Consider the following 24,409-nt stretch of genomic DNA (forward strand, 5'->3'; position numbering starts at 1 on the left):
GCCTCAGTTTACTCACTAGTGAATTAAGGAGATAAATAGGACCTGTCTCAAAGGGTTACGAGTAGATTAAATGTCCAGTGCCTAGAACATACCATGCCCTCCACCTCTACTAACAAAGCACTCCCGTCCTGTAATTGGGGTGCGTGGGGTGCCAGAGAGCATGCTGAAGGAGGGGAAACTTTCGCGGGCTTCTTAGCTGTGTACCAAGCAGCAGGCAGGCCCCAGAGTAGCAGGGGCGCACGGCGCTGTAGCAGGCTCTCTTTTCTCCATTCGTTCAGCAGGGAAAGGTGGCTGGCTGGCTGGCTGGCTTCAGTAACCCCACGGCGCTGTGGGAACGGGAGACAGACCCCCCAGCCCCACCGCACAAGATAAGCAAAGCTACCCCTGCCCAAATCTATGGCAGCATTCGTTTCGTTTCTTCTTTTAAAAATTAATAAAGGCTGCTCAAAATTCTGCACGCTTCAAAGCACCCAGGACAAAAATCTCCCTTCCCACTCATCCAGCCAGTTCCCTTGGCCCTACTTTTTTCCCTTCTCGTTTAGCCAGAGGGACTGCGGGCATCTGATGCCCCGCCATTCAGCGGGCACCCAGGGGGTCTCTGTCTGAGGCCGTCCGTCCCCCAAGGTCACCCAACTTTTTCCTCTTCCCGCAGCTGCGGGGGAGGGTCCGGGAGGGTCCGGAGTGGGTGGTGGCCCCGGGGCGCGGCAGGGGCGGGGCGGGCGTCCGCCCCGCATTCTTCATTGGCCAGAGCGGGCTGCGGGCGAGAGCGCTGATGTCAGGCGGGCGCGAGTGCGGCGGGCACAGCAGCGGCCGCCCAGCAGCCCGGGCGCGGGTGGGGGGGCGCCGAGTGGGGGCGGCGGCCAGCATGCTGCTCGGCTGCGGCTCGGCCTCCCACACCCGCTGCGCCCTCGTCCTCTCCAGCAGCGGCGGCGGCGGAGCAGTGAGCGGCGCCCGCGTCTGCAGCGCTGCCCGGTCCGAGCGCGCGGCGCGGCGGTGGGGGTCGGGACTGGGGCGGGGTGCGGGGACCCGGCATGGCGCTGCGGAGGGGTGGCGACGGGGTACCGGGGCGGCTGCTGCTGCTGCTGCTGCTGGGCGCCGCGTGCTGCGTCCAGCCAAGCGCTCAGGTGAGGCGGTTGGCGCGCTGCCCCGCCACTTGCAGCTGTACCAAGGAGTCCATCATCTGCGTGGGCTCTTCCTGGGTGCCCAGGGTCGTGCCGGGCGACATCAGCTCCCTGTGAGTGAGTGGGACCCCTTTAGCACCCCGCCCCGCCCCACCCTGCTCCTGCCGCCGCCAGGGAGTTGCTTCTGGCCTTGGGACAGCGCCATCTGACCCCACACCCCTGCCCATTTCTTTATGTTTGGGTGGGGGCGCGCTGTGAGACGTGGGTGGAGCCTCGGGCCCTGGGGAGGATGGAGGGAACCCGGGAAAGTCCCTGTGGCAGTGTTTCTCCAAGTGTGGCCCTCAGGCCACCTACGTCAAACCCACCTACCTGGTGGAGGTGTTGCCAAGGTGGATTCTGGGGTCCGCGCTGAATGAGGCAGGGGCTCTGGAGTGGAGCCTTGGAGTCTGCATTTGGCGTCCCCAGGTGATTCTGGGCTGCATTAAAGTTTGAGAAGATGTGTGCATGTTGGCGGGGGTTCGTTGTATGTGGGCACGTATATGCGGTGAGCGTGACTGGAGTGAGTGTACCTGGGAAGGGGTGAGGCCTCCCTGTCCCACCTCAGGGCTGGGGCTGTGGTTTACGCTGTGGCCTCACCCCGACCTCTCCACAGTATGGGTTGAGAAGGACCTGGGTAAAGTCATACAGCCTCTGGGAGTGGGGGGTGGAGGGGTGCTGCCCCATGTGATCTGGCAGAGAAGAACACAGAGGGCTTGGCAGAGTGCTGGGCCATGTAGGGCACCCAGCCTAATGATCAGGTGCTGGAAGTCAGCCTGACTTCTCGCCCTGGGTCCACAAGGGCTTCTTGCCCCGTCTCTGCACCACATATTATATTGGCTGTTTTTTCACCACTGGAGGAACTGATGGGAAAAGGCTCCACATCATTTATCCACCTGCTAAGAGATGCTTTCAACTGGCCCGCACAGAGCCACTCAAGCCACATGACCAGCTCTCATAATGGCTGTGAAAGGGGCTCCTGGGCTATAGCTTCACCGTTGGGAAATGCTTCCTGGGGAAATGACTCCCTTGTTCCAGGCCACGGTGCCTGGGGCTGCCCACGCAGTTGCAGAGGCAGGGAATTCCCAGGTGAAGCTGCTCTGCTCAGGGCACTTCCTCTTGGAATTACACTGTCCTGCCTCTACCCCCCCCCCCCCCTCCCCGGCAAAGCATAGAGGCCTGGACCCAGGAGTGCAGGGCATCCTGTTTGTGTTTCTAGAAAGTTAGGTGTCCAGCTGGCAGGAAAAGAGAGCCTTTTTGGTTCCTAATGTTGCTAAATCTGGTGACATGGAGGATCCCAGAAATTAGAATTCCCCTTGTTAAATCCTTTAGATCAGCAGCTGCTTAATTTATCTGCATGCTAACTGAAGTCATTCTGAAATAACATATTGAGGTCCTGCTGTGGCCAGAAAGGATGGGGAACTTGGTGCAATAATAGAGCCAAGCCTCTTGCTCCCACATTGACCATTAAATCTGGCAGATGGCATTGCCTCCCACTGCACATTCAAGTTCAGGTGTCTCTGAGTTTTTCCCCAAGGCTTTCATGGTGCATTTAATCAGAAGTGCTCCGAGTGTCTTTCTGAGATGGGCTCCCAAGGGGAATGCTTAATCCTACCCCGGAGTTCTGTTGGCCAACATTAACACTGTGTCTGCACAAACAGAATCATGGGCAGAGGTGAAATGATTATCCATTTGCAGCCCAGGCCTTCTGTAGTTAAGAAAAAGGAAGCAGGAGATTTATTCAAACTGGCTGAGATAACGTCTGTGGAAGGAGCTGGATGGGAAGGAGCTGTTATTCAGACTAGTTTTCATATTGCTCCAGTTCATTGGAACGTGAACTTGACTCCTCTTGTTCTTACCCTGAGAAGCCTCTGGCCAACTCTTTTAAGACTCATTCCCTAGTGGAGGCATTTGAACTGCATGTGGAGGATAAGGCTGATGGCCCATCCTGCCCAGCACTTCTCAAACAGCCCTGGCCTCGCTGTGTTCCTCTTTTCCCTGTAGGAGCCTGGTAAATGGAACATTCTTGGAGATCAAGGACCGAATGTTTTCCCACCTGCCTTCTCTGCAGCTGCTGTGAGTATGGGAAGTTCTCCCTGAAAATGGGGGTCCCAGAGGTGCGGTCCAGGGAGGAGCAATCTCTGTGTCTTTGATGTCAGTTCTTCCTAAAACACTCAAGCTCCATGAGTAAATCATGGCTGGATCTTAGTGGTAACTTGGCCTGTGGCATTGCCACCAAGCCGAGTCCAAAGCCTCTTGGCTCAGCAACCTTTCCTTCTTCTGGCACAGGCCTTCCTCAAGGATTTTATTATAGATCCCAACCCCCACCTCTAGCAACTGGGGCCATGGTTATGTTGAATGTTTTTAAAGGTTTTATTTATTTATTTTCAGAGAGAGGAGAAGGGAGAGAGAAAGAGAGGGAAAGAAACATGGATATGAGAGAGAAACATCTCACATGCCCCTAACTACATACCTGGCCTACAACCCAAGCATGTGCCTTGACTGAGAATCGAACCAGTGACCTTTTGGTTTGTAGGCCGGTGCTTAATCCACTGAGTCACTCCAGCCAGGGCTTACATTGCATTCTCACCAGAACTTCACCTAAATGAACTGTTTCCTTCACTTTAAAAGAAAACCTACAAACTATTAATGTTACTCTGGCAATGGCAGTATTTCTAGTTGACTGAACAAATAAACTTTGGGAAGCATACTATGCATTTATATGCAAAATTTTATTTAATCATTTTATTATCCCTACAAGGAGGGTATTTTTATTTCCCCATTTGACAGATGAGAAAATTGAGGCTCAGGGAAGTTAAGTAACTTGCTCAAGATCACAGATAGAGTTCTAACCCGCACTTGTGATTGCTCTGCATCCCAGCTGCTCTTAGCGAGTGCCTAGGTCGTGCCCTGTTGCCTAGGTCAGTTGATGTTTTCTAATGAAAAGAAATGTCCAGAAAGCAGCTTTCAAAAGTGAATCAGTGACAGTCAAAGTCATGAGTACATATGATAGCTCACTCTCTGTATCTGTGTTAGTTTCTTAAATTTTGAGAGGAGATAAAAATTAAGTAATATACATTAAATTCTGAAATTTCTTGGAAATTCTAGTTCTATTAAAATGTACTTTCCATATGATAGAAATACAGCTTTTAGATATTTTACCAAATAGACTTAAGTAGTAACTATATAGACTACATGAACTTTTACCAAGTACTTAGGTGGTGACTCGTTAAAAAACTATTTGGTGATAAAGAGTCTTTGGAAGTTTTCCTAAACATTTTTTTTCTCATGGGAATGTATACTATAGTAGAACGGTTTTTAATTTAATTTATTTTATTTTATTTTATTTTTCGTCTCAGCTGTGTGATTTTTGTGAAGTCACAACTTCTCTGGGCACAAATTTCTCTAAAAATAGGGTTGGGTTAGCTCATTTTAAGTCTCTAATACTATGACTGCTTGTGCCTCATAGAGCATCCCCTGGCTGGTTAGTTGTGCTGGTGTTAAAATGTTTTGAAATAACAGCTCTCAGGTCATATTTCCTGAGACCCACAGGTGAGAGAGGATAGAGTAATGGGGGTGACCAGAAAATCGGACCAAAGGAGATCCACTCGCCATTTTCTGTCAACATCTGTGAGCTGGGTTGTGCCTCTTATGGGCCGGTCTTAGGTTGAGAAGAGCCCACATTTGCCCACTGATCAGAACATAGGAAAAGAAACAGAAATGGCTTCCCCACGGGATTCCAGTTTTACATCTGTGCATTGAAATCTGTCCTTCATTTTCAGATTGCTGAATTCTAACTCCTTTACTGTCATCCGGGATGATGCTTTTGCTGGCCTTTTTCATCTTGAATACCTGTAAGTGTTGTGCTTGGTCCATTTGCTGAGCACTTTGGTATGTCAGTAGAATTGCTGTATTGCTTTCCAGGCCTAACAGGGGTGGAGAAAACGGAGAACACCCCATTCTCTTTTCAGCACTGACCTTTTAGAGTTTACCTGTGTATAAACATGCTGGGGCAGGAGGAGGCTGGGGACAGAGAGGAAGAAAGGAAACAAAGAAGGAAAAACATTCATTCTCTGCTGACATTAAATTTGTCATGCAGTAAGCACAATTGGAAGTTGGGTTGGATATTTCTACCTCTCATCACTGGATTTGCTGATCAGCCAGAAATAAGGCTGAAGCGTTCTGGGGCTTACTTATTTTTAAATAAAGTCTCCCTATCTGGGAATACAACTTCATGTCTTTAATTCAGCTGACCTATGTCCCGTTTGCAGTATCTCCTGTGAGCTGCCGCTGAGAGTCTAATTTCCTTTCTTTTCCTTTCAAAAAGGGTTATTTTTCTCTCTTCAGATGTGCAGTTTTTCCTCAGCCATGAGCTTTCCCCTCCCTCTGGTTTCTGTCTTTCCCCTCTTTCATGTCTTTTTTTCCCCTTAAGTTCTTTCATCCTGGTCTTTTGTAACTTTGTAATAATATTAATCCTGCTATCAGATGGGATTTCCTTATTTAGCATTCAAAGGGATTTTTAAAGCCTTGTCTCTGCTTTCTTATCTGAGGTGGACAGGTGTTGGAAGATGTTTGAATTCTAAACACATCCTGGGTCTAGGAAAGCGCTCTTCTGATTTTATGTCCTGAGGAAGGATATTTCTGGAGTTCTTTCTCCAGAGTGCACATAATATGTATGCTCTCGTGACACTGGGATAGTATATTTAACATGGACAGGCAGGTAGGACTGAAGCACTAAGCCCAACTGGTCTGTCAAAGTACGTGAACAGGCGATGGAGGGCGTGAATGTGAAGCTACCAGTTTTCTCTTATGAGCAGGTCGTCTTCCTGTCCAGGTGATCAAGGAGGAGGTTAGCTTAGTTTATTCTGAAGTCTATCACTGAACAGATCCCTGACTTTAAAAAAGCAGGCATCAGAAAGTTCTCAGTGCAAGAACCAAGAGCTATTTCACTAACTAATGGCATCCATGTTGCAAAGCCTCTCCCTTGGACCCTCTCATCCAAGACCCTCTTCTATCTGGAGGTCTCTGTGGCCCTGGGGCACAGTCACGGTGCTCGTATTTCTCGCAAAGACTTTAAAGCACGGCCAGAATTATATTGCAGGATCCTATGCTCAAGTCCCAAGATGTTTCAGTGCAGAGAAGGAAGCTTGCCCCATATTCAATGTCATTAGACTCCCTACTTCCTAGTACTTTCGAGGTCTTGAGAGGACCCGACCTCGTCACCAATCTGTTCAGAGATCAAACTGTGTAGGACAGGAGGAACTCAAAGTTTGCCAGAAGCCAAGCTTAATGGAATTCTCCTTCAGCAAAAACTTCAATAAGGAGACGTGAAACAATGGGCTCCCCTCAAGGGACAAGATATTAACAAAAGCAGTAATAGCCAGGCTGTGAAATGTAAGGTTAGCCATCCGGGAGCATTCCAGGCTTGCAGAGATGTGAACATTTCTTGCCGCTCTGGAGTGCTTTCTTCTTTTTGTCCCTAAGGTGTTTTACCCATGTGGCCAACTCTGAACAGAAAGACGGCCATGCTGTTTCTGGAGGGTGTGGGGGGCATTACATGCCTGCACACCTGCTCCCTCCTGGAACCCGGGGCAGCTGACCTACTCTTCGGAGATGAATTGTTAAACTTCATGAACGTTTTTAGATGTTATCCCCAAAGCATACCAATATCATTTTTAAGAGGTGGGAAGCTAAGACAATTCTGTTTAATTATACTGCTCTTCTCCTTAGGTTCATTGAAGGGAACAAAATAGAAACCATTTCAAGAAATGCCTTCCGTGGCCTCCGGGACCTGACTCACCTGTAAGTCCTATGAAAAGTGTTGCTAGTCAAATTCACTTCCTGGTGACTCTTTACTTTTTTTCTTTTTTACTGGTTTGTCCATAGTGTTAACATCCTCTGAACGAAATTAGTTTCCAGGTTGCCCTGGAGGTTCCTATATTGCTGATCAGTCCCCAGCCCAAGATAATGAAGACACACTTGTCTTTATCATCTTCTCCATCATTCTGGGTCATCGTCATGGGCCCCATCTCTGCATGTTAAGCAGGGAGCACGCTGAGCTGTGAGGGGCCCGTGTGAGTGATGCACAAGAAAGGAACGAAACTGACATGCATTGTAGACCTGCTGTGTGCCAGGCACAGGGCGGGGTGCTTAGTCAGTCTCCTGTTTATTTTTCACAAGAAGCTGTGAGTCCCCATTTTGCAGATTTAGGAACCGAGGCTTACGTGACTCATAGAAGAATGCCAAACGCAGGGTCAGAATTAGGACAAAATGGAATAGAGACATTTTGTGGTTCCTCTAATTTAAATGCAAATAGCTTTTTCTTTTATGTTGGATTAATCGGTGGCTTAAGCTAAGCTCTGGGTTTTTTAATAGCTTTCTGGAGAAAAAAATTAAACAGATTGATTTGATTTGGCATATCAGAATGGAGCCAGCTCACACACTTAACAAATGTAGTAAACTGGAAAAACTCGGGGCTGTGTTTATGAAAATGTAAAAATAGTCATTGTCTTGGTAAGAGCCATGTATTAGCCAGGACCAGGTCCCACTTGTGTGATCAATATTTTGTGTTTGAGCAAGATAACATGTCTCATCGGCCTGTGTGTGGTAAAAAGAGGAGTGAGAAAACTGGAGGGCTTTGAATGGGGTGTTGGGCAGGAGTGGCAATGCCCTCAGCTGGTGTCACCTGACTTATACAGCATCTCAAGCAATAACTGTTTACGTCAAACACTGACATAGGCAAAGGGGTCTGTCACCAGGCCCAGGGAGCGCTTGGTTCTGGAATCCCACAGAGCAGAAGCTCCGCCTGAGTTCAGGCTCACAGAGGAAGGCGGTGAGGGGGCAGAAGTGGGACGTTTACACCTCTGGGTCAGCACAGCTGATACTGGAGAGCGTCAAAGTCTTTTGGCATTATTGCTCCAGGCTTTCGTTTCTTCCTGTAAAAGCCTTGATTTTATTTTATTTTTTTCAAATTCAACCTAGACGTTAAATCCCTACAGTCCTGTAGAGACTAAGACAATGGGCTTGGAGTCATATAGACTTGGGTTCAAATCTCAGGGCCATCATTTCTTAGTGTTACTTAGCCTTTTGAACCTGATTCTTCATCCTAAATATGGGAATGATTGTACTGACCCCAGAGGAATGCTGCACTTAGTGGGTTAATGCATGTTTGCAAAGCATTTAGCCTATCACCCAGGTAAATGCTCAAGATATGCTTGGCATTGTTATCATCATCATCAACAACAACATCATTCCCTTCCTCCACTCACGAAGAAATCTCAGTTTTCTCCATGGACTGCTGAGTAGGCTTGGCAGTTTGGGTGGCCAGGCAGGGTGTTCTAACAAGACAGCTGTGGGTGTCTGGAGAGGAACAGCTGTGGCCAGATAAACCCAGTTCCCAGAAGTCAGCAATGAGGGGCTTTGTTTTAAGCAAAGACTCTGGGCAGATTGTGAACCTAAAGCAAAGCTCATGTGACTGAGTTAGCCCAGATGTCAACGTTTATTTGACCAGTTGGCTAGGGTCCCAGGTCTGAAAACAGGTGAGAAGATGAAGGTATTGTGCATGCATATTTGCATAGTTTTACGCACATGTGCCCATGGGAGCATGGACTTCTCTACATGTGTACATAACTGTGTTTGTGCATGCTTGTGCATCTGCACACATAACCATATGTGTATATATCAAATTTACATACGTGTAAGAGGCATCTCCTTCTCTGTGTGAAATGCAGAAGGAACAAAGGAGCCCTCTGCTTGGGTCCAGAGCGCATGACATGCATTAATACACCCATCCGAGCATGTACTGCCATCTGACAGTCAAGCCAACAGGCCCCCTTTCTCCCCAGCTCTCCAACCCCATATCCCTAAATGTCCTCAGAACTGGATTTCAGGGGGCCCCCATGCATACCCAACTCCTCTTATTCCTGGGCTTTTCCTTACACCCTTTCTCTTGCCCTGGGTGCTGTTTCTTCTGCCTGTGATCTCCAGGAATCTGTCTGCTTTTCCTTCAAGGTCCAGATTAAGCTCTAACTCTCCATTTGGATCCCCCCTTCACTCCTCCTGGAACCCTCCCTGTGGGCTCCACACACCCAGTACTTCACTGTAGACTCGGACCATACTGGTTGGTGCTAAATAGGTATTAGCTTTATCTTCCCAGCATCATTGTAAGGTTCCTGAGGGCAGGGCTCATAAACATCTTCCATTAGCTCTGCTCTTCACCAGCCTCCAGCACAGGGCTAAGCAAGCAGGACATTGTTTCTGAATTGCTGGGTGACCAATGGGTTCCTTACTGAGCTGGATTTTCCACATGGACTCTACTTCTGGTCAAGTCAGGTGACTTTGAAAGTGGACTCTCTCAGGCTGGAGATATAAGTAGTAATTACAGCATTTAAATACATTGTTCTTCTCCTCCCTCTTCTTCTTTTTTGTATAATTGAAGGTTATTTACTAAAACCAAAGTGCATTTTTGATAGTTATTTACACTTAGTAGCATAAACTAAAATTAGCATAACACTAAAGTTTGCTAAAGATTTTAATTCCACAATATTAATAGAATTTCAGTGATATAACAATGTTAATAAGCTCCTTCTGTACAGTAGAGCTAATGAGTGGTAAAAGTCAAGATTTGAAAACATTTTTAACATTAGCAGAGCACTCTTTACAGTTCCTTTAGCTGAATAGATGGATCTTGGAACCAGGGTTTCAGATACTTTTAGTCTGCAACAGGACATCAAATATAAGAAAAAAAACATTTAATTAGGAGTATTAGGTGTCATTTTGAAGTACCAGCTGCAAAATATAGAATTAGGTAGTCTTTGCTTTATATATACTCATGAGAAATAACATCAAACTTTAGGAGGGGCATTGATGAACTTGAGTTTTTGCAAGAAATGGTGAATGCTCTGGGAAATGTGTATAATAATAATTAAAAAAAAAAAAAAAACAAAACCCTGGAAATATGCCACTTAGTAGAGACAGGATTTAGAGTAGATGAAATTGTCAGATGGAAGAGAAATTCTTTATTCTGTGGAGTGCTGTGGCTCCATTTATGGAAACACTGAGATTTACAAAAAGAAGAAGAAAAATAAATACGCTGGAATGAATAGATCCTTCCATGTGCCCCCCGCCCCCCTTTGTAAATTTCTAAGCAGAGCGAGCACATCAGCTCTCTAACGTTCACTCCTGTGGTTCAGGAAGTCACTATCTGGAATTTGCTTAAGTATCTGATTTTTCTCTTTTATGAACTTTTCCAGGACCTACAGGGTCACATCTATAGGTAAAGAAACATAAATCAAGTTTCAGAGCATTGAAGGAGCAGTGCCAATCTGTAACTAAAATCTGGGACATTTGTTTTCCAGCAGTTCTCTAAAGCCCAAGGGACGGGTTGCTGTTAAGTAGTTTTAGAAATGAAGTAAGTGCCATGAATTTGTAGATAAAATGAAGTGGAAAGTAAGACGTTAGGCACCGAGTATGAGTGGGGTGACGACCCATGTAAATAATTCAGCTTTCTGAAATCTAAATGGAACACTTGGAACACTTGCTAAGAAGTCTGCGTTCTTGGCCTGGACCGTTCCTTATAGCCTATCACTTTAAGACAATGCGTATCAAATAACTAAAAATATTTAGCTAAATAATTAACTTTTAATTTGCTAAAAAAATTGTACTTCTCAGATACCGCAACCATCAACCAGGAAAAAAAAAAAAATCAAAACAAACTTTTTTTTTTTAAACTTCAGAAATCTATTGTAGAGTTATGCTCTATCAGATTATATGTTTAGTTTATTTTCCAATGTCTTTAAAAATATACAGATAAATCATTTAGGAAAGAAAGGTTTAAAAATACATGAAATGGTATTTTAAGCCATTTGTGGTTATCTGGAAGGGAAGGGGTCTCATATTCTGTTAGTATCTTGAAGCAAGAAGGTTTGTTGGAAGTAGGCTCAAAGCTTCCTGCTCTAGCTGAGTCTAAGGGAGAATACTTATTTCTTTAATTCCTCTTTCTGGGATGGGTCATTCTGATGCTACAAAAGACTAATTTCATATATATATTTAAAGAGGTTGGTGCTGAATTGCCTACAGTTTGTCCTTTAGAGTTTTGCTCTTTGTACTCATGTGTAAAAGAAAAAACGTAGGCATCAGTTTCTTGGCTGACTCATAGTAGAGCAGAATGCCTGGGGGAAACCACAGACCTGATGTGCATCATTTCAACACCCAGCATCCTTCAATGTCAGCAGCCCAGTCCCATGGACATTCGTCTTTAGCAGGATGTTGACAGGGCACTGCAAAATCCTGAATCATCGAAGAAAGAGTTGATGGTGTTCATTCAAGTCCACTTCTGGGAGATCAGGGGTGGGCTAGGACATTTTAGAAAGCTCTTCAACAGTAAGAGCAATAATGCAGAATGGTTTCTAGTCAACCTTCGTTAATGAGAAAATGAAGCTGATCACCATCCTTCATTTCCTACACACGGTTCATTGAGATTTGATGTTATCATTAGGGTTAGGACTGAAAATCTTTATGCAAAAGCGTATTTACTGAGTCCTTTCATAGGATTCACTTAAATGGACCATTAGGGAACTTCTTGGCACAAGACTGTACATCTTTATTTTTAACTCATTGTAATTTTAGTGCATAATCATTCATTCAACGAAGACTTACTGAGCACCTACTATGTGCCAGGCACTGTTCTATGAGCTGAGGGTATAGATGTGAACAGTCAGAAATCTTTCCTCATGTTGCTTACATATAGAAAAAATACACAGTCAATAAACAAACAAATAAATAAAATGTATAGTATGCCAAGTAACAGTCATGCAATGAAGAACAGAGCAGAGGAGAAAGATGTGTAGAGGTCAGACAAGGTGGTAATAGTTGAGGACATATGTAAGAGGTGATGGAGTGAGCTGTGGGGTCTCTGGGGGAAGAGCATTCTAGGCAGATGGACAGCAAATTCAGAGGCCTTGAGCTGGGACTGTGTTTCTCCTGTTTGAGGAATAACAAAGAGACCAGTGTGCCCTGGTCAGGTAGCTCAGTTGGTGAGAGTGTCATCCCAATACTCCAAGGTTGTGAGTGTGATCCTGGTCAGGGCACATACAAGAATATCAACCAGTGAATGCATAAATAAGTAGAAAAGCAAATCTGTGTTTCTCTCTTTCTCTCTCCCTCCCTCCCTCCCTTCATCTCTCTCTAAAATCAATCAATTAAAAAATATATTTAAAAAAGGCCTTTGTGGGCAGATCTTGGTGGTTTAGATGTGGTCTCATAGGTAGGCCAGAATGGAGATAAACTGGACAACGGAGGGTCTTGCACGCCATCAAAGGGACTTTGGCTTTTATTCTGAGAAACATGAGTGGTACCTGAGATTTAACAATTGTATATCAAGAGCTTAATAAATGCTTGTCTTAAAAACAAAAGACTTACACTGCACTCGAGCATTTTAAATGTTATTTTTATATAACTAAATTCATTCCTTTGTCTCAGTATTGATGACCAGAGCCAGAAATTGAACCATGTTGTCCTGAAGAGGTTTAGAGCCCTGCTTGAAATCATTACTTTATTTAAGGGACTTCTGAGTAATAGGGCATGAGATAATAACCACATTAAAATGTTACTTTCTTGTTCTAGCTCTTTGGCCAATAACCACATAAAAGCACTCCCAAGAGATGTCTTCAGTGATTTAGACTCTCTGATTGAACTGTAAGTAATGAAAATCAAGTTTATGTCTGCTTGTCATTGTGCCCCACTTAATTATGTCTTTAGATTCTCTCTCCCTTTACTGCATTTCTTGTATGTTATCGCTAAAGAATCTGTGACAAAGTAGTGCCCACTAGGAAACAGCATATAGTCTGTATTGGGATGGATTTGGCCATTTTAGAATAGATTTTGTGGCATTAGGCTCTTTCCCAGAGATAGTGTTTTACTTTCTAGTGTTTGTCACTTGTTACTGGATATAGTTTAACAAGATCTTAATGCTTCAATTGTGTTTGTGAAAACTGGCTTCCTACAATGTCCTGCTTTTGTTTGTGAGAACCTGGACTGGGTGGCTTTCTCCTGCCGTCTCTCCCGTGTCCAGCACGGCATGGCGACAGTTTCAGCAGAGTTTGGAGAAATGGTGGTATGTTAGCTGTGAAAGCTCTCTGAAGGCTGTATAAATTCGTAGGCACTGAAGGTTATTAAATAAAATCAGTGGTAAGAACAAGAAATAGGATTCTTAAATAGAAAAAAATTTTAGATTCTATTTTGGGAGGTATTATATATACCAAGATGTTAGTAATCTAGAGTCTCATTTCAGACATGTCTGTTTCTCCATGTTTGTGTTTTGTTTTATTTTATTTTATTTTTTTAGGGATTTGAGGGGCAACAAATTTGAATGTGACTGCAAAGCCAAGTGGTTGTATCTGTGGTTGAAGATGACAAACTCCACGGTTTCCGACGTGCTGTGTATCGGCCCACCAGAGTATCAGGAAAAGAAGCTAAACGACGTGCCCAGCTTTGACTATGAATGCACAACCACAGGTATTCAGAACCTCTGTCGCCGAGGACTGTTACTGAGAATACCCCATCACCTTCCCTTTTAGGGGTGGAGAAGAGTGGGTGTGAACATTTCCTACCAAAATTATTTTAGGCAAAAGTTAAGCATTCTAAAAGATATGAATAGATGTGGTAAGAAAAGTATCTCAACAGTTTAGATTTTTGTTAACTGCACTGGCTTTAATTTTGAGTCTTGTTGACTCTACAAAATTCAAATTTCTCTGAAGATGTTTTTTTAAAGGGCAACGTAAAAACTAGTGAGTTTGGCATAAAAACATTTTCAAATCAACTTAGGTTTCCATAGAAAGCCAGTGCAGAGAGGCATAAATTATTGTTCTCTTGACTGAATTATATGAACTTTATTGAATATTTAAATAATAAATACCAGACCTTAAAATCTATAAATTGCATTCCTACTTCCAGGTTTAAAAAAAAAGAAAAACTAGGTAAATTATAAGAAATGGCAAAATAGAAATGTAAGTTAACAGTTAGTTGTTGAAAGATAACACTCATATTGAGGGAAAATTGTAAAGTCTGATTTTGTTCTCCAGGGCTTGCCTCAGGTTTTCAGTTTATACATTTTTCAGGCAATAAAGATAAAATTAAAATACAGTCAAACATTGGTTCTGGAGCGTCTCCCATCTCGAACAATTTGGTTCTCGAACAGCCTTCTGGAACAAATTAAACTGGAGACTGTGCTCACTGCCTCCACTCTCTGCACATCTTGTAGGGAGCAGATAAGTATCTCCCTGTGAAAGGCTTAGATGGAGTTGCCACAGCTTCTGAAGTCCGTTTTTAAAGGAGAGAGGATCAATCCACAGCTCATCAGACTTAGAAAAATAAACATTTAGGCTGAGATTTGATATCTACAGGGCTTCGGGGCATGTCAGTAGGAGCAGCAGGAATGAGAACTCAGAAACTATTTATAGAAACTAAAAAGACAAAAGAACTTTAAAGGACAAAATATCACATTTAAGCCAGTCCTGCTGCCATCTAACACAAAACAAAAATTACTTCCAGATATCTTTGTAAGTAAGGGAACCTACAAATCCTATTCTTTTCTGAGAGATCACCTGAAATCTTGTGGAAATGCCCTTGTCTTTCAACACTGAGGGAGAGCTTATTCAGCTGTGTAATTGGCAGGTGCCCTTTAGCCAGCTGGGGCCACTTGCAGGTTATTTACCGTATATTGGGCAGTGCAATAAATCAGAGGTCGAGTCAATGACATTTGCACCCAAAGGTGGCACTCAAGGCCGTTTGGTACAACATACTAAACCAAAGCTCATCGGGGCTCCTCTCTACCTCATCTCCAGTTTTTCCGGAGCATTCTCTAACCCCCAGGTGAAATTCGCAGCTTTTCCATTGTTCTGTTCACACCTGGCCATAATGGGGGAACACTTTGCTAGGCTCTGAGAGGAATGACATGGGTCTAGAGGAACTGGGAACAATTTTAGTGAGATGACATGATTTCTGACCTTAGAGCCCTGGGGATGGTTATGGAAACCATCCTGGCTCTGGGAATTGTCTTGGGAATGGAGAAGGCTTGGAACTGAGGTGACCAGGTCCTGAAATCTGTCTTAAACTCAGGATCCACAGGGCAGCATGAGCCCTTGGCCCATTTTAGGACGTTCTCTCTCTCATAGATGTCTTTGCTAAAAAGCTTCCTATTAAAATTTAGAAAGTCAGCGCTGCCCCTTCCCTGCTAACAGGGAGATGATTCTGTTTCTGCTCTTGTTTTCTCTCATTAAGACTCACGGGCACAGTGACTTGTGCTCCCAGTTTCTTCCCTGGTGAAAAAAAAAAAAAATCACAGCCAACTTATGACCAGTCCCTGAATAGAATGCCTGCCTTTTAGAAACATAGGTTAATAAACTGGGAGTTTTGGGGGTTCCTCTCTTCTGCTCAGATCAAGCGTCACCCCCTGGTGCTTTGTTCAAGGCTGGGGAGGAAATACGTGTGGAAGATGGAAAGCCTACCCTACAGTCAGGATACTGTTATCGCATCCTCACCAAAAGTTTGGGAGGAAGCACATCTTCTTAGCACGTTATTTTCCTCTGCACTCAGATTTTCAGGAGAAGAGTAAGTTCTTCAGGTGGAAGAAGGGAGGCAGATACTGTTCCGGGCACGGGGGTGTAATTAACACCACATAGCAACCCCTGGGCTGTTCCAGCTCTCCAGGTTAATCACAGTCCTGCCGGAACTCCACCTCAAGCCTATTTTTAACCACCTCAAAAATCCCTGTTACCTGCTCATGATTCCGTGTGTTAGGTGGATAATTCACTAAATTCCTTAGAGGGAGTGAAGTTCACCTCGTAATGGTCCTGTTAGCTTCCTTATTTCAGGGCTGATGAAAATGCAAAGAGAAATAATGCATTCATGTGCAGTTTCTCTCCCAACAGGATAGGCATCATGTATAATTTATTTTCTGCAAGCGCTATAAATAGCTGTGTAAAAATCTGTTGATTCCAGTGGGAGCCATGCCTGAACTGGAAGAGTCCCACTGACATCATGAACTTAATCCAGTGTGAATGGAAGTGGCAGGCTTTTGTGGAGAATACCAATAATACTTAAACACTAGTGAATTGATGTCGTATCAATATGTGCGTTCTCTGAGCGCTTTCCACATGAGTATGCATTTGCCGTTTGTGAAAGATAGATTAAGATGAGGATGGAAGAGGATATTTCCATTCGAATCCCTTTCCCCCTCCCACCTCCCCGCCGCACACACAAACACATCTGCATTAATCATTTTCTTCCGCCCATTTCTTCCTCTTTTTCTTCTCTTCCTCCTCCTTTTTTAATCGGGGTGGGGGGGAGGAGGGGAAAAGGAGTTTCCTTAGAATTAGACCATAGTTCAAATGACTTAACAGTCTGTGTTGTGCTAGATTGCCAGGTACTCAGGTTATAGAAAACTTGATCAAAGCAATGTTTTGGGGAAATAAATGGCCATCAGACTCAAACGCTGTGCACGCTGGCAGCTCTTTCTCATTCTGGGATTTGTTCGTAAAAAAACAACTTTTTCGGTCTGCACTTTAAATGACCTGCATGTTTAAGCAGATGCTCACATTTCTGAGAATTCAGCATGGAGCCAGGAGATGGACTACAACAAGTGAGTTACGGGCATCCCACGCTTGTTTAGCAGCTTCTGCAGACTTGGATCAGACGGGTGCCCCTGGATGTCAGGGAGATGTTTGTAGCTGACTCGGCTGTCATTGAAAGAGCTCACCTGCATTCTCTGAGTCCTTGCCTTTTTTTTTTTTCTAGATAGAGGGGAAGGGAGGGAGAGAGAGATGGAGAGAAATGAACATGTGTGAGGGATATATTGACTGGTTGCCTCTCACACGCCCCCAACGGGGGACCTGGCCCACAACCCAGGTATGTGCTCTGACCAGGAATCAAACCAGCGACCTTTTGGTTTGCTGGCTGGTGCTCAACCACTGAGCCACACCAGCCAGGGCATTTTTCTAACTGCAGAAGAGGAAACAGACAGGGCCTGATACCTTTTCCCATCTAGCGACAGTGTCGCAGGCCAGTGTTCTCCAGCTGCCCCTGCCAATAGGAAAGAACTGAGGCTGATGTTTTCTGCTTGGCTCATTGGCCAATAAACGATGGTATTTTGGGGGTGTTGGTAGAGGATTGGGGCGAGAAGTCATTGTGACTCTTCCGTATCTTCATGCAGGCAGCCTAGTGTTACCATTGGAACTATGACTATTCAACTCTATGTAACACAGCTAAGGGATGACCACAGACCAGGCTCTGGGAGAACACTTATGGGCACTTTCTTATTTAATCTCTACAGCAGCCTATGACATAAACGCCACCCTCATTTTGCTCATGAGGAACCTGAGGCTCAAGTTTCTTGCCCAAGGTTGCAGACTCCAAGGACAGCGGAAACCTGACGCCCAGTCACTTTTACCTGAGAGGCCCAGCTCTTCTGGACAGTCCATCTTGTCCACAATGCCACCTGTCCCCATTCCCTGTTGGCCGCTTCTTGCTGTTGGCAGACAGGGGCAGCCTCCTCTTTGCTTCTTTCTCTTCTCGCTACACCTCCAAGCATCATTCGTTCAGCCTCGGCCTCGCCTGTACACCTACACCCCCCCCCCCCCCCCGGTAGTCTTCAGAATGAGCCAGCAGCACTGATTAAGCCCCTACTGTACACAGGGAGGGACACCTCTGACAGCTAACATACATCAAGCACTAACTTGGTACAGTTCTAAGTGAGTGTGAATCATAATATGCAATGAGGAAACTAAGGCAGAGAGAGGTTAAGTAACATCCTCAAGGCCACTCAGCAGGAAGGTGGAGTCACAGCTCTGGCATCTCATCCTCGATGCCATTAAAATGGATTCTCCCCCAAGAGGCAGCCGGGTGGTGACTAGGACGTGGGAGGCGGACCATCCTTTCTCAGACTGTAATTCTGTATCTATTAAGCAACTGCAATGCGCTAAGCCCTGAGGTAGGCATTTCCACCAACATTTCCCAATGCGTCCCCCTGCCACTAAGCTCGGGAGGCAAGCACCATTGCATCCATAGTGGGGATAAGTAAACTGAGGCCTTATAAGGGGAAGCACAGACCTGGGGGCTCTCCTGCGCAGGAAGTGGTTTCGGGTGGTCTGACTCCGGGCACGGTGCTCTTTCCAGTGCCCCACGTTGCCCGCACTCCCTCGGCCCTTCCCCTCCTCTTTGCTGCCCCAACGGGCACCTGCTCTTCCTGCCCCCACACTTCCTACCCCCACACCTGAGAGTGGCTCTCATCTCTGTTTCTGCCTCCATTCCTTTAGCACGGTCCCTCTTTACTCACTGCTAGGTGGCCTGTCCCTTTATTATCTATCTTGTATAACAGCTTTATGAGGCTTCCATTTCAGGGTTATTTCTTGAGTGGCTGCCGGGGGCTCATGCCATGGGGCTTCTGAAAAGTGTAAGACCCAGGTCTGACCGTAAAGCCTGTCGTTCAGGAGATACACCACACTGTGTGCCCATGGCCAGACACGCACCCTCTCTGGGCTTCTGGTTCCGTAAAATTACTCAAGGCTCTAAGATCTCTCCCATTTCTCCATATCTGACTCTGATGCCCCCATGTTGAAGATTCAATCATCGTGAATAATAAGGGGTACACAACAATGCCTGCTTACATGTCCAGGGAATCAGGAAGAGTCCTGTGGCTTGGACGGGTCAGGGGAGGCTTTGCAGAGGAGATGGGGTGTGAGGGGGACACTGTTAAGGACAGTGTGGGAAATAGATGGGCAAAAGCAGGATTTTCTTGTAGGAGCAACTTTCCTTCCCCAGCCATCCCCATCATCTTGTCCTGGGCGCATTTAACCTGCCAAGAAGCAAGAAGCAGTGCACATGGAAGGCCCTCTGGCCAAAGAAATAACTTCATTAGTGTTCCTTTTTCCCTTTTCTTCATTGGTTCTCTGCCCCCCCCACCCCCACCCCCCACCCAACACTAACTATCCATGCATCTGAGAGATCTGCATCCTGTTCCTTGGTAAAATGATACATTCCCTCCCGAGATTTAACACAGTGAGTCGGGGCAGTGATGTGGACGAGGGGTATTAATTTACCACTAAATGTAAGAGTCTAGCACACACTTGAAACTCCAGGAGCTCTCCAGACCCCAGGCACAGCCATCACTCACCCTTCACTTGGTTCCAGGGATCAGTAAACATGCTTAACTTCCCTGCATGAGGGGCTTTACAAACCTCTGAGACCGTATCGGAGGGTTTGGTTTGGTTTCCAAATATGCGGTGTGCTGTTTGGGAGTTGACATCTTGTTGGGAAGCTGCTGTGGCAGTTTCGCGCTGGGGTAATGCAGAGCTGGGGAGTGAGCTCGCCGGTGCTACAAGGAGCCCATTGTCAGGTAAGCTGGAGACTCACCGCAGCAAACACCACAAACAGGTTTCTTTACAACCGGGGCTCTTCTGAGAGGGCTAGAAATACAGCGTTTCCCAAATGAATTTGCCCGCTGCCGCCCAGGTTCATGGAGGAATGTTCGAGTTAGTGTCGGGAATGCTGCTTTTCGGCAGTCTTTCTGTTTTGCCTTTTTGAAAGCCAGGTCTCACCCAATTTGTTTAAAACACTGAGATCCTTTAGCCAAACCTGTGAGCTGTTTATCTCAAAGAAGCTGCATTAGAAGTTGTGCGTTCAGTCTGATAATCCTGCACATGCCAGAACCTTCCGGAATCTCCCAGAGTCAAACACACTGCGATGTTTGGGTGGCTTCTCTCCTGTCCTTCCCCCTCCCCTTTTTTGGAACTGATGAGAAAAAGGAAAGAAGGGTTGGTTGGTAATTCCCGCAAGAGATCTCACAGAGCCTTTCTCTTTAAACACCCATTCCCAGATTTTGTTGTTCATCAGACTCTGCCCTACCAGTCGGTCTCGGTGGATACGTTTAACTCCAAGAATGACGTGTATGTGGCCATCGCCCAGCCCAGCATGGAGAACTGCATGGTGCTCGAGTGGGACCACATCGAAATGAACTTCCGGAGCTATGACAACATTACAGGTGTGTTGTGGCTTTAATTGGATGTATTGGCCTCATTTTGGCGAGAGAAGAAACGTTCTCTACCGTACCGAGGAAGCACGTGGCTCTCTCACTTGGTTAGGTTTGGAGGACACATTCCAGCCTAGCCCCATCTCTCTGATTTTTTCATGACATGGTCTGTTATTGGTGAGAACGGAAGCCTCAGGTGGTGATCCTGTTTATTGTTGGCGATCCTTTTGAAAAGGGAGAGTGTGCTGGGTTGTCTGTGGTGCGAGGCATTTTCCTAGACTGGTGAGATGTCACCCCGAGAACCCCTTGGTCTTGAGCAGTCATAGGTACCTAAGACTGCATCAGGTTAGTAGCAGCTAAATGACTCCTTTGACTTTTGTAAAGCTTGTTAACTAACAGGCATATGTGCTCACATGCACCCACACGACACAAGCACTATGCACATGTGTTCATAAGGCATGCACACACATGCTCATGCACGCATGTGTAAACATGCATATAAACACATGTACACTCTCTAGCTGTTCTTCCTGCCCCCTTGTCAGGTCCTGGTGATCACTGCTTCCTTTTAATAAGTGCGAACAAAATAAGAATACATGGCTTTCTAGATTCAGGCCTTTGGGACAAGATTTAGTTAATGTTTCTTTTAGTGCTGGCAGGGGATCCCAGTGTCTTGTGCTATAAAAAACGGATGGCCTATTTGCTTTCTAAATAAGTGGATAAAATCAAAATAATCTTTCAAAGACTTCTTATTTATCAAGTGCAACCTGATAATAACACTAATTTTATAAACAGCATCACAATGGCCCAACTGTTACCCCACGAGAGAATTTCCTGTAGTGGTTCCCAGTTTGGAATTTGAGCAGTGTTTTGCTGTTGCAGCGAGAAGCATATCGAGGTAGAATTTCCGGATGGGGAGGCACCCAGGAATCTCTCCGGCACCAAGTGGCTTCGCAGCAGGTGCAGATTGTAGAGAGACAGGGAGAGTGTCGTAATGAGGCTCCTTTCGCAGCCCTGAGAGGTCTGTGATATGCACATGCTGATGCCACCAAGAGGCCCTTTCAGATGAGCCATGTTTCTGTTGGGCCATCTGGCCACCTGGTGCTGAGCTCACATTCTTGAGAGCAGCCCCGCTTGTCCAAGTGCAGATTCAGCACAGAGCAGTGCAGGTGGACCTGTCAAGGGAGGCTGAGGCCTTCGGACCCTACAGCAAGCCCACATTAAAGGAAAAAGGGAGGCAAGAGAGGGATGACTTGCTACCCGTGTGTGTTTTCTTCTCTTCTTTCCCTGACTTGGAAGGTAGGTGAGGGGTGAAAGAGCTGGTCCCTCTGCCTTCTCCCATGATACGAGGTGGGAGCAGAGTGAAGCTTTGCTCTTCTGCGCGGAGTTCTAATGTCAATGCTTATTACCAATGCTAGCTGTGGGCCTGCAAGGTGACAGATACTGGTTTGTCTCCTTGGAAACTCACAGCAGCCGCTGGGGGTATTACTGTAGGTCGCCTGCCCTTAGGTAGAGGACAAGAGTCCTCTGTTCAAGGCAGAGCTGGCGTCCAGACTATGAAGAGCTTGGGTTTTGGAAAGTGATGAATGTGGGGTCTACCCCTGACTCTGCCACGTGCTAAGAAGTCACAGTGGCCGCTGAGGCTTAGTTTTCTCATCCGTGAAATGGGCAGATATACCCTGTGTGGTTGTTGTGAGGACTTGATGAGTGCCAGGCACAGGGCAGGCAGTTCTTCATGATGACTTCCTTTCCACACCTTTCCAGATGAGTCACTGCACTGTGACTTCTTAGGCACAGCCCAGGGTTTGTCACTGTTGTGTTGGGCTCCTTCCCTTTCCTTGGTTGACCTAGGTAGGAAGGGATATAGCTTGTGGCATGCTTGAGTTCAAGTCATTCATTCATTCATTCATTCATTCATAGAGATCTCTTGAGTACTTATTATGAGCCAGACACAGTCTTGGTGCTGGGGCCATAGCCATAAACAACGCAGGTGAAAACCTCTGCCTTCAAGGACTTTACATTCTAGCAGGAGAGAGAGAGAGCATAAAAAGAACAAACAATGGTAATACATGTAACACTTAGATAGCAGCATGCTAAGAAGCGAAATGCAGGTGGGGAAGGGAGCTTGGGAGTGCTAGGTATGGGAGAGTTGAAATTTTAGATAGTGTCTGGCAAAGGCCTCATTAAGGAGGTGTTATTTGAGTTAGACCTGTGGGACATAAGGGCTTGATCCATATGAAGAGCTTGGGGGAGAGTGTTCTGGACAGGGAACAGCACGTGCAAAGGTCCAGAGGTGGGAGGATATCTTTCCTGTTTGGATAATTCGGGAGGCCAGTTTGGCATGAGCAAGATGATCCAGGGGAGAGTTGCAGAAGACAGAGTCAGAGAGGTAAGAAGGGCTCATCACGGGGCCTTGCAGGTCTTACAAAAGACTTTGGCTTTTTCTCCAGGGGCTCTGCAGAGCCTTGCAGGGTTTTTTGTGGGGATCAGAGGGCTGCCCCAGAAGAGGCAGGTGCCCAGCACAGAGTGCTGGGTTGTGTCCAGCCAGGTTGAGAGTAGTCTGTGGGAGGAGGAACAGAGGTGGAAAGAGAATGAAGAGTTGAGAGGTGAGTGCAAGAATTTCAGGTGGGCACCGATGGCCTAGAACCAGCGGAGGACACATAGGGGGTGGGTAGGAAGTGACCAATGAGATTGGAGTGGCTATGGTCATGGCCAGAACCAGTGCTGGATCTTGCTAGTTTGCAGAGATTCCTCAGCCCCTCAGGTTTGAAGTTGGAATCTGAGAGGTGGCAGCCAGTCATGAAGCCCATTGGGATTCTCTTCACAGTCAAGCTCAAGAAAGGATCTCAGCAATGGTAGCTAAACCTACAAGAGTCAACATCACACTTGCGTTTGATAAAAGTGGCTCCAGATCTTTATAGCTGGTGACCTTGGCCAAGTTAGTGAACTTCCATGAGCCCCTTTCATCTGTAAAATGGGCCATTGTAGTATTGGGCCCATGGGAACTGAATGAGGGTAATGTGTATAACATTTAGCACAGAGCCTAGTATACAGGAAATTCTCAATGAATGTTGGGTTATTTCTTGTGAGTAAAAATAGATATTTGATTACCATTCTTTGCCACCACCACTAGGGGAAGCTACCAGCTTCAGATCTTTCATGCTTCTTCACTAAAGCACACAAATCCATGTAGCAGGGTCTCAACCTACCTTCCTAGTATGTATGGCCTCTTTTACGTCACTTACTGATTTCTGATCATATCTTAAAATTTAACCACCTCACTTGCTTATATTTCTTTTTTTCACCTGGGTCTCCAGGCTCAAATGCAGCCTCCTACAGGAAGCATTCCTTGATGACTTGATAAGAATAAAGTATCTGTCTTCTTTACTCCCTTAGTATGTGGATTGCTATTAAACACAGATCATATTCATTGTCACACAGCTTTTCACTCAAAGGAAGACAACTAACATTTATGTACGCAGTGATTTATAAGCCTTTTCTCTCGTAAACCACATAACCTCTTAACATGTGTACTGTTATCTCCATTTTGTAGAGAAAAAAGACAGGAGCACGCCTCCTTCCCCCACAGAACCTAACTCTTTGACTTCAATTAAAACCTCCCCACAATGCTCATTAGCATAGGAACCAGCAGGGAAGGGCCTGAGGGAGGCAGGGGAAGGGGGTGTTTGCAGAAGTAGGTGGACCCCTGGGTGCAGGAAGGGGCGAGGCCAGCTGGACTTTAGCCTGGCCTGCGGCATGCGTGCACTGGGCAGGTGAATAAGCAAGGAAACAGCCCCGCAACCACTTGCCCTGAAAAAGACCGACGGAAACGTGGACTGTTTCCCTTCACGGGATGTGCCTGTCTCATTTGTCACCTTGTTTGATCGTTGGATGATCCCAGGGTCAGCAAGGGCTGAGTAGGATTTTCTCAATCTGTGCCTGGCAAGACTGGAGTTCTGAGGAGAGGGAGGGGCACCTGATCCCTCCCTTGTGGCCCCAGTGAGGGTGGGGCAAAGGGGCCAGTTCTAGCTGTGCTTCATCTTCTCGTGGCAGAGGGAAACCCATGGTCATGTTCACCCCAGGGTTTTACTCTTCACATCTTTTTCTTTCTACATGTCTTTTCAGCTCTCCTGGTTTTGATTTATTTTGCTTGCCTTTTGATTTCTATATACAAAGTATGGTCAAGTCTCTAATCTCTCTTTCCTCCATGAAACTACACACACACACACAC

The 24,409-nt window shown here is 45.9% G+C and overlaps 1 protein-coding gene across 1 annotated transcript in view; it reads left to right on the top strand.

Annotated features, from left to right (window-relative positions):
- Positions 1-1,031: 1,031 nt before the first annotated feature.
- LGI2 (leucine rich repeat LGI family member 2) overlaps positions 1,032-24,409 on the top strand; it is a 28,682-nt gene continuing 5,304 nt past the window's right edge. Inside the window, exons 1-7 of the mRNA XM_090267013.1 lie at positions 1,032-1,234; positions 3,162-3,233; positions 4,940-5,011; positions 6,888-6,959; positions 12,780-12,851; positions 13,501-13,670; positions 20,026-20,190. Of these exons, the coding sequence (XP_090123139.1) occupies positions 1,032-1,234; positions 3,162-3,233; positions 4,940-5,011; positions 6,888-6,959; positions 12,780-12,851; positions 13,501-13,670; positions 20,026-20,190 (826 nt within the window). The remainder of the gene's footprint in view (positions 1,235-3,161; positions 3,234-4,939; positions 5,012-6,887; positions 6,960-12,779; positions 12,852-13,500; positions 13,671-20,025; positions 20,191-24,409) is intronic.

The sequence above is a fragment of the Furipterus horrens genome, unplaced genomic scaffold (assembly GCF_987537825.1).
Source record: "Furipterus horrens unplaced genomic scaffold, mFurHor1.1.pri manual_scaffold_2, whole genome shotgun sequence".
NCBI lineage: Eukaryota > Metazoa > Chordata > Mammalia > Chiroptera > Furipteridae > Furipterus > Furipterus horrens.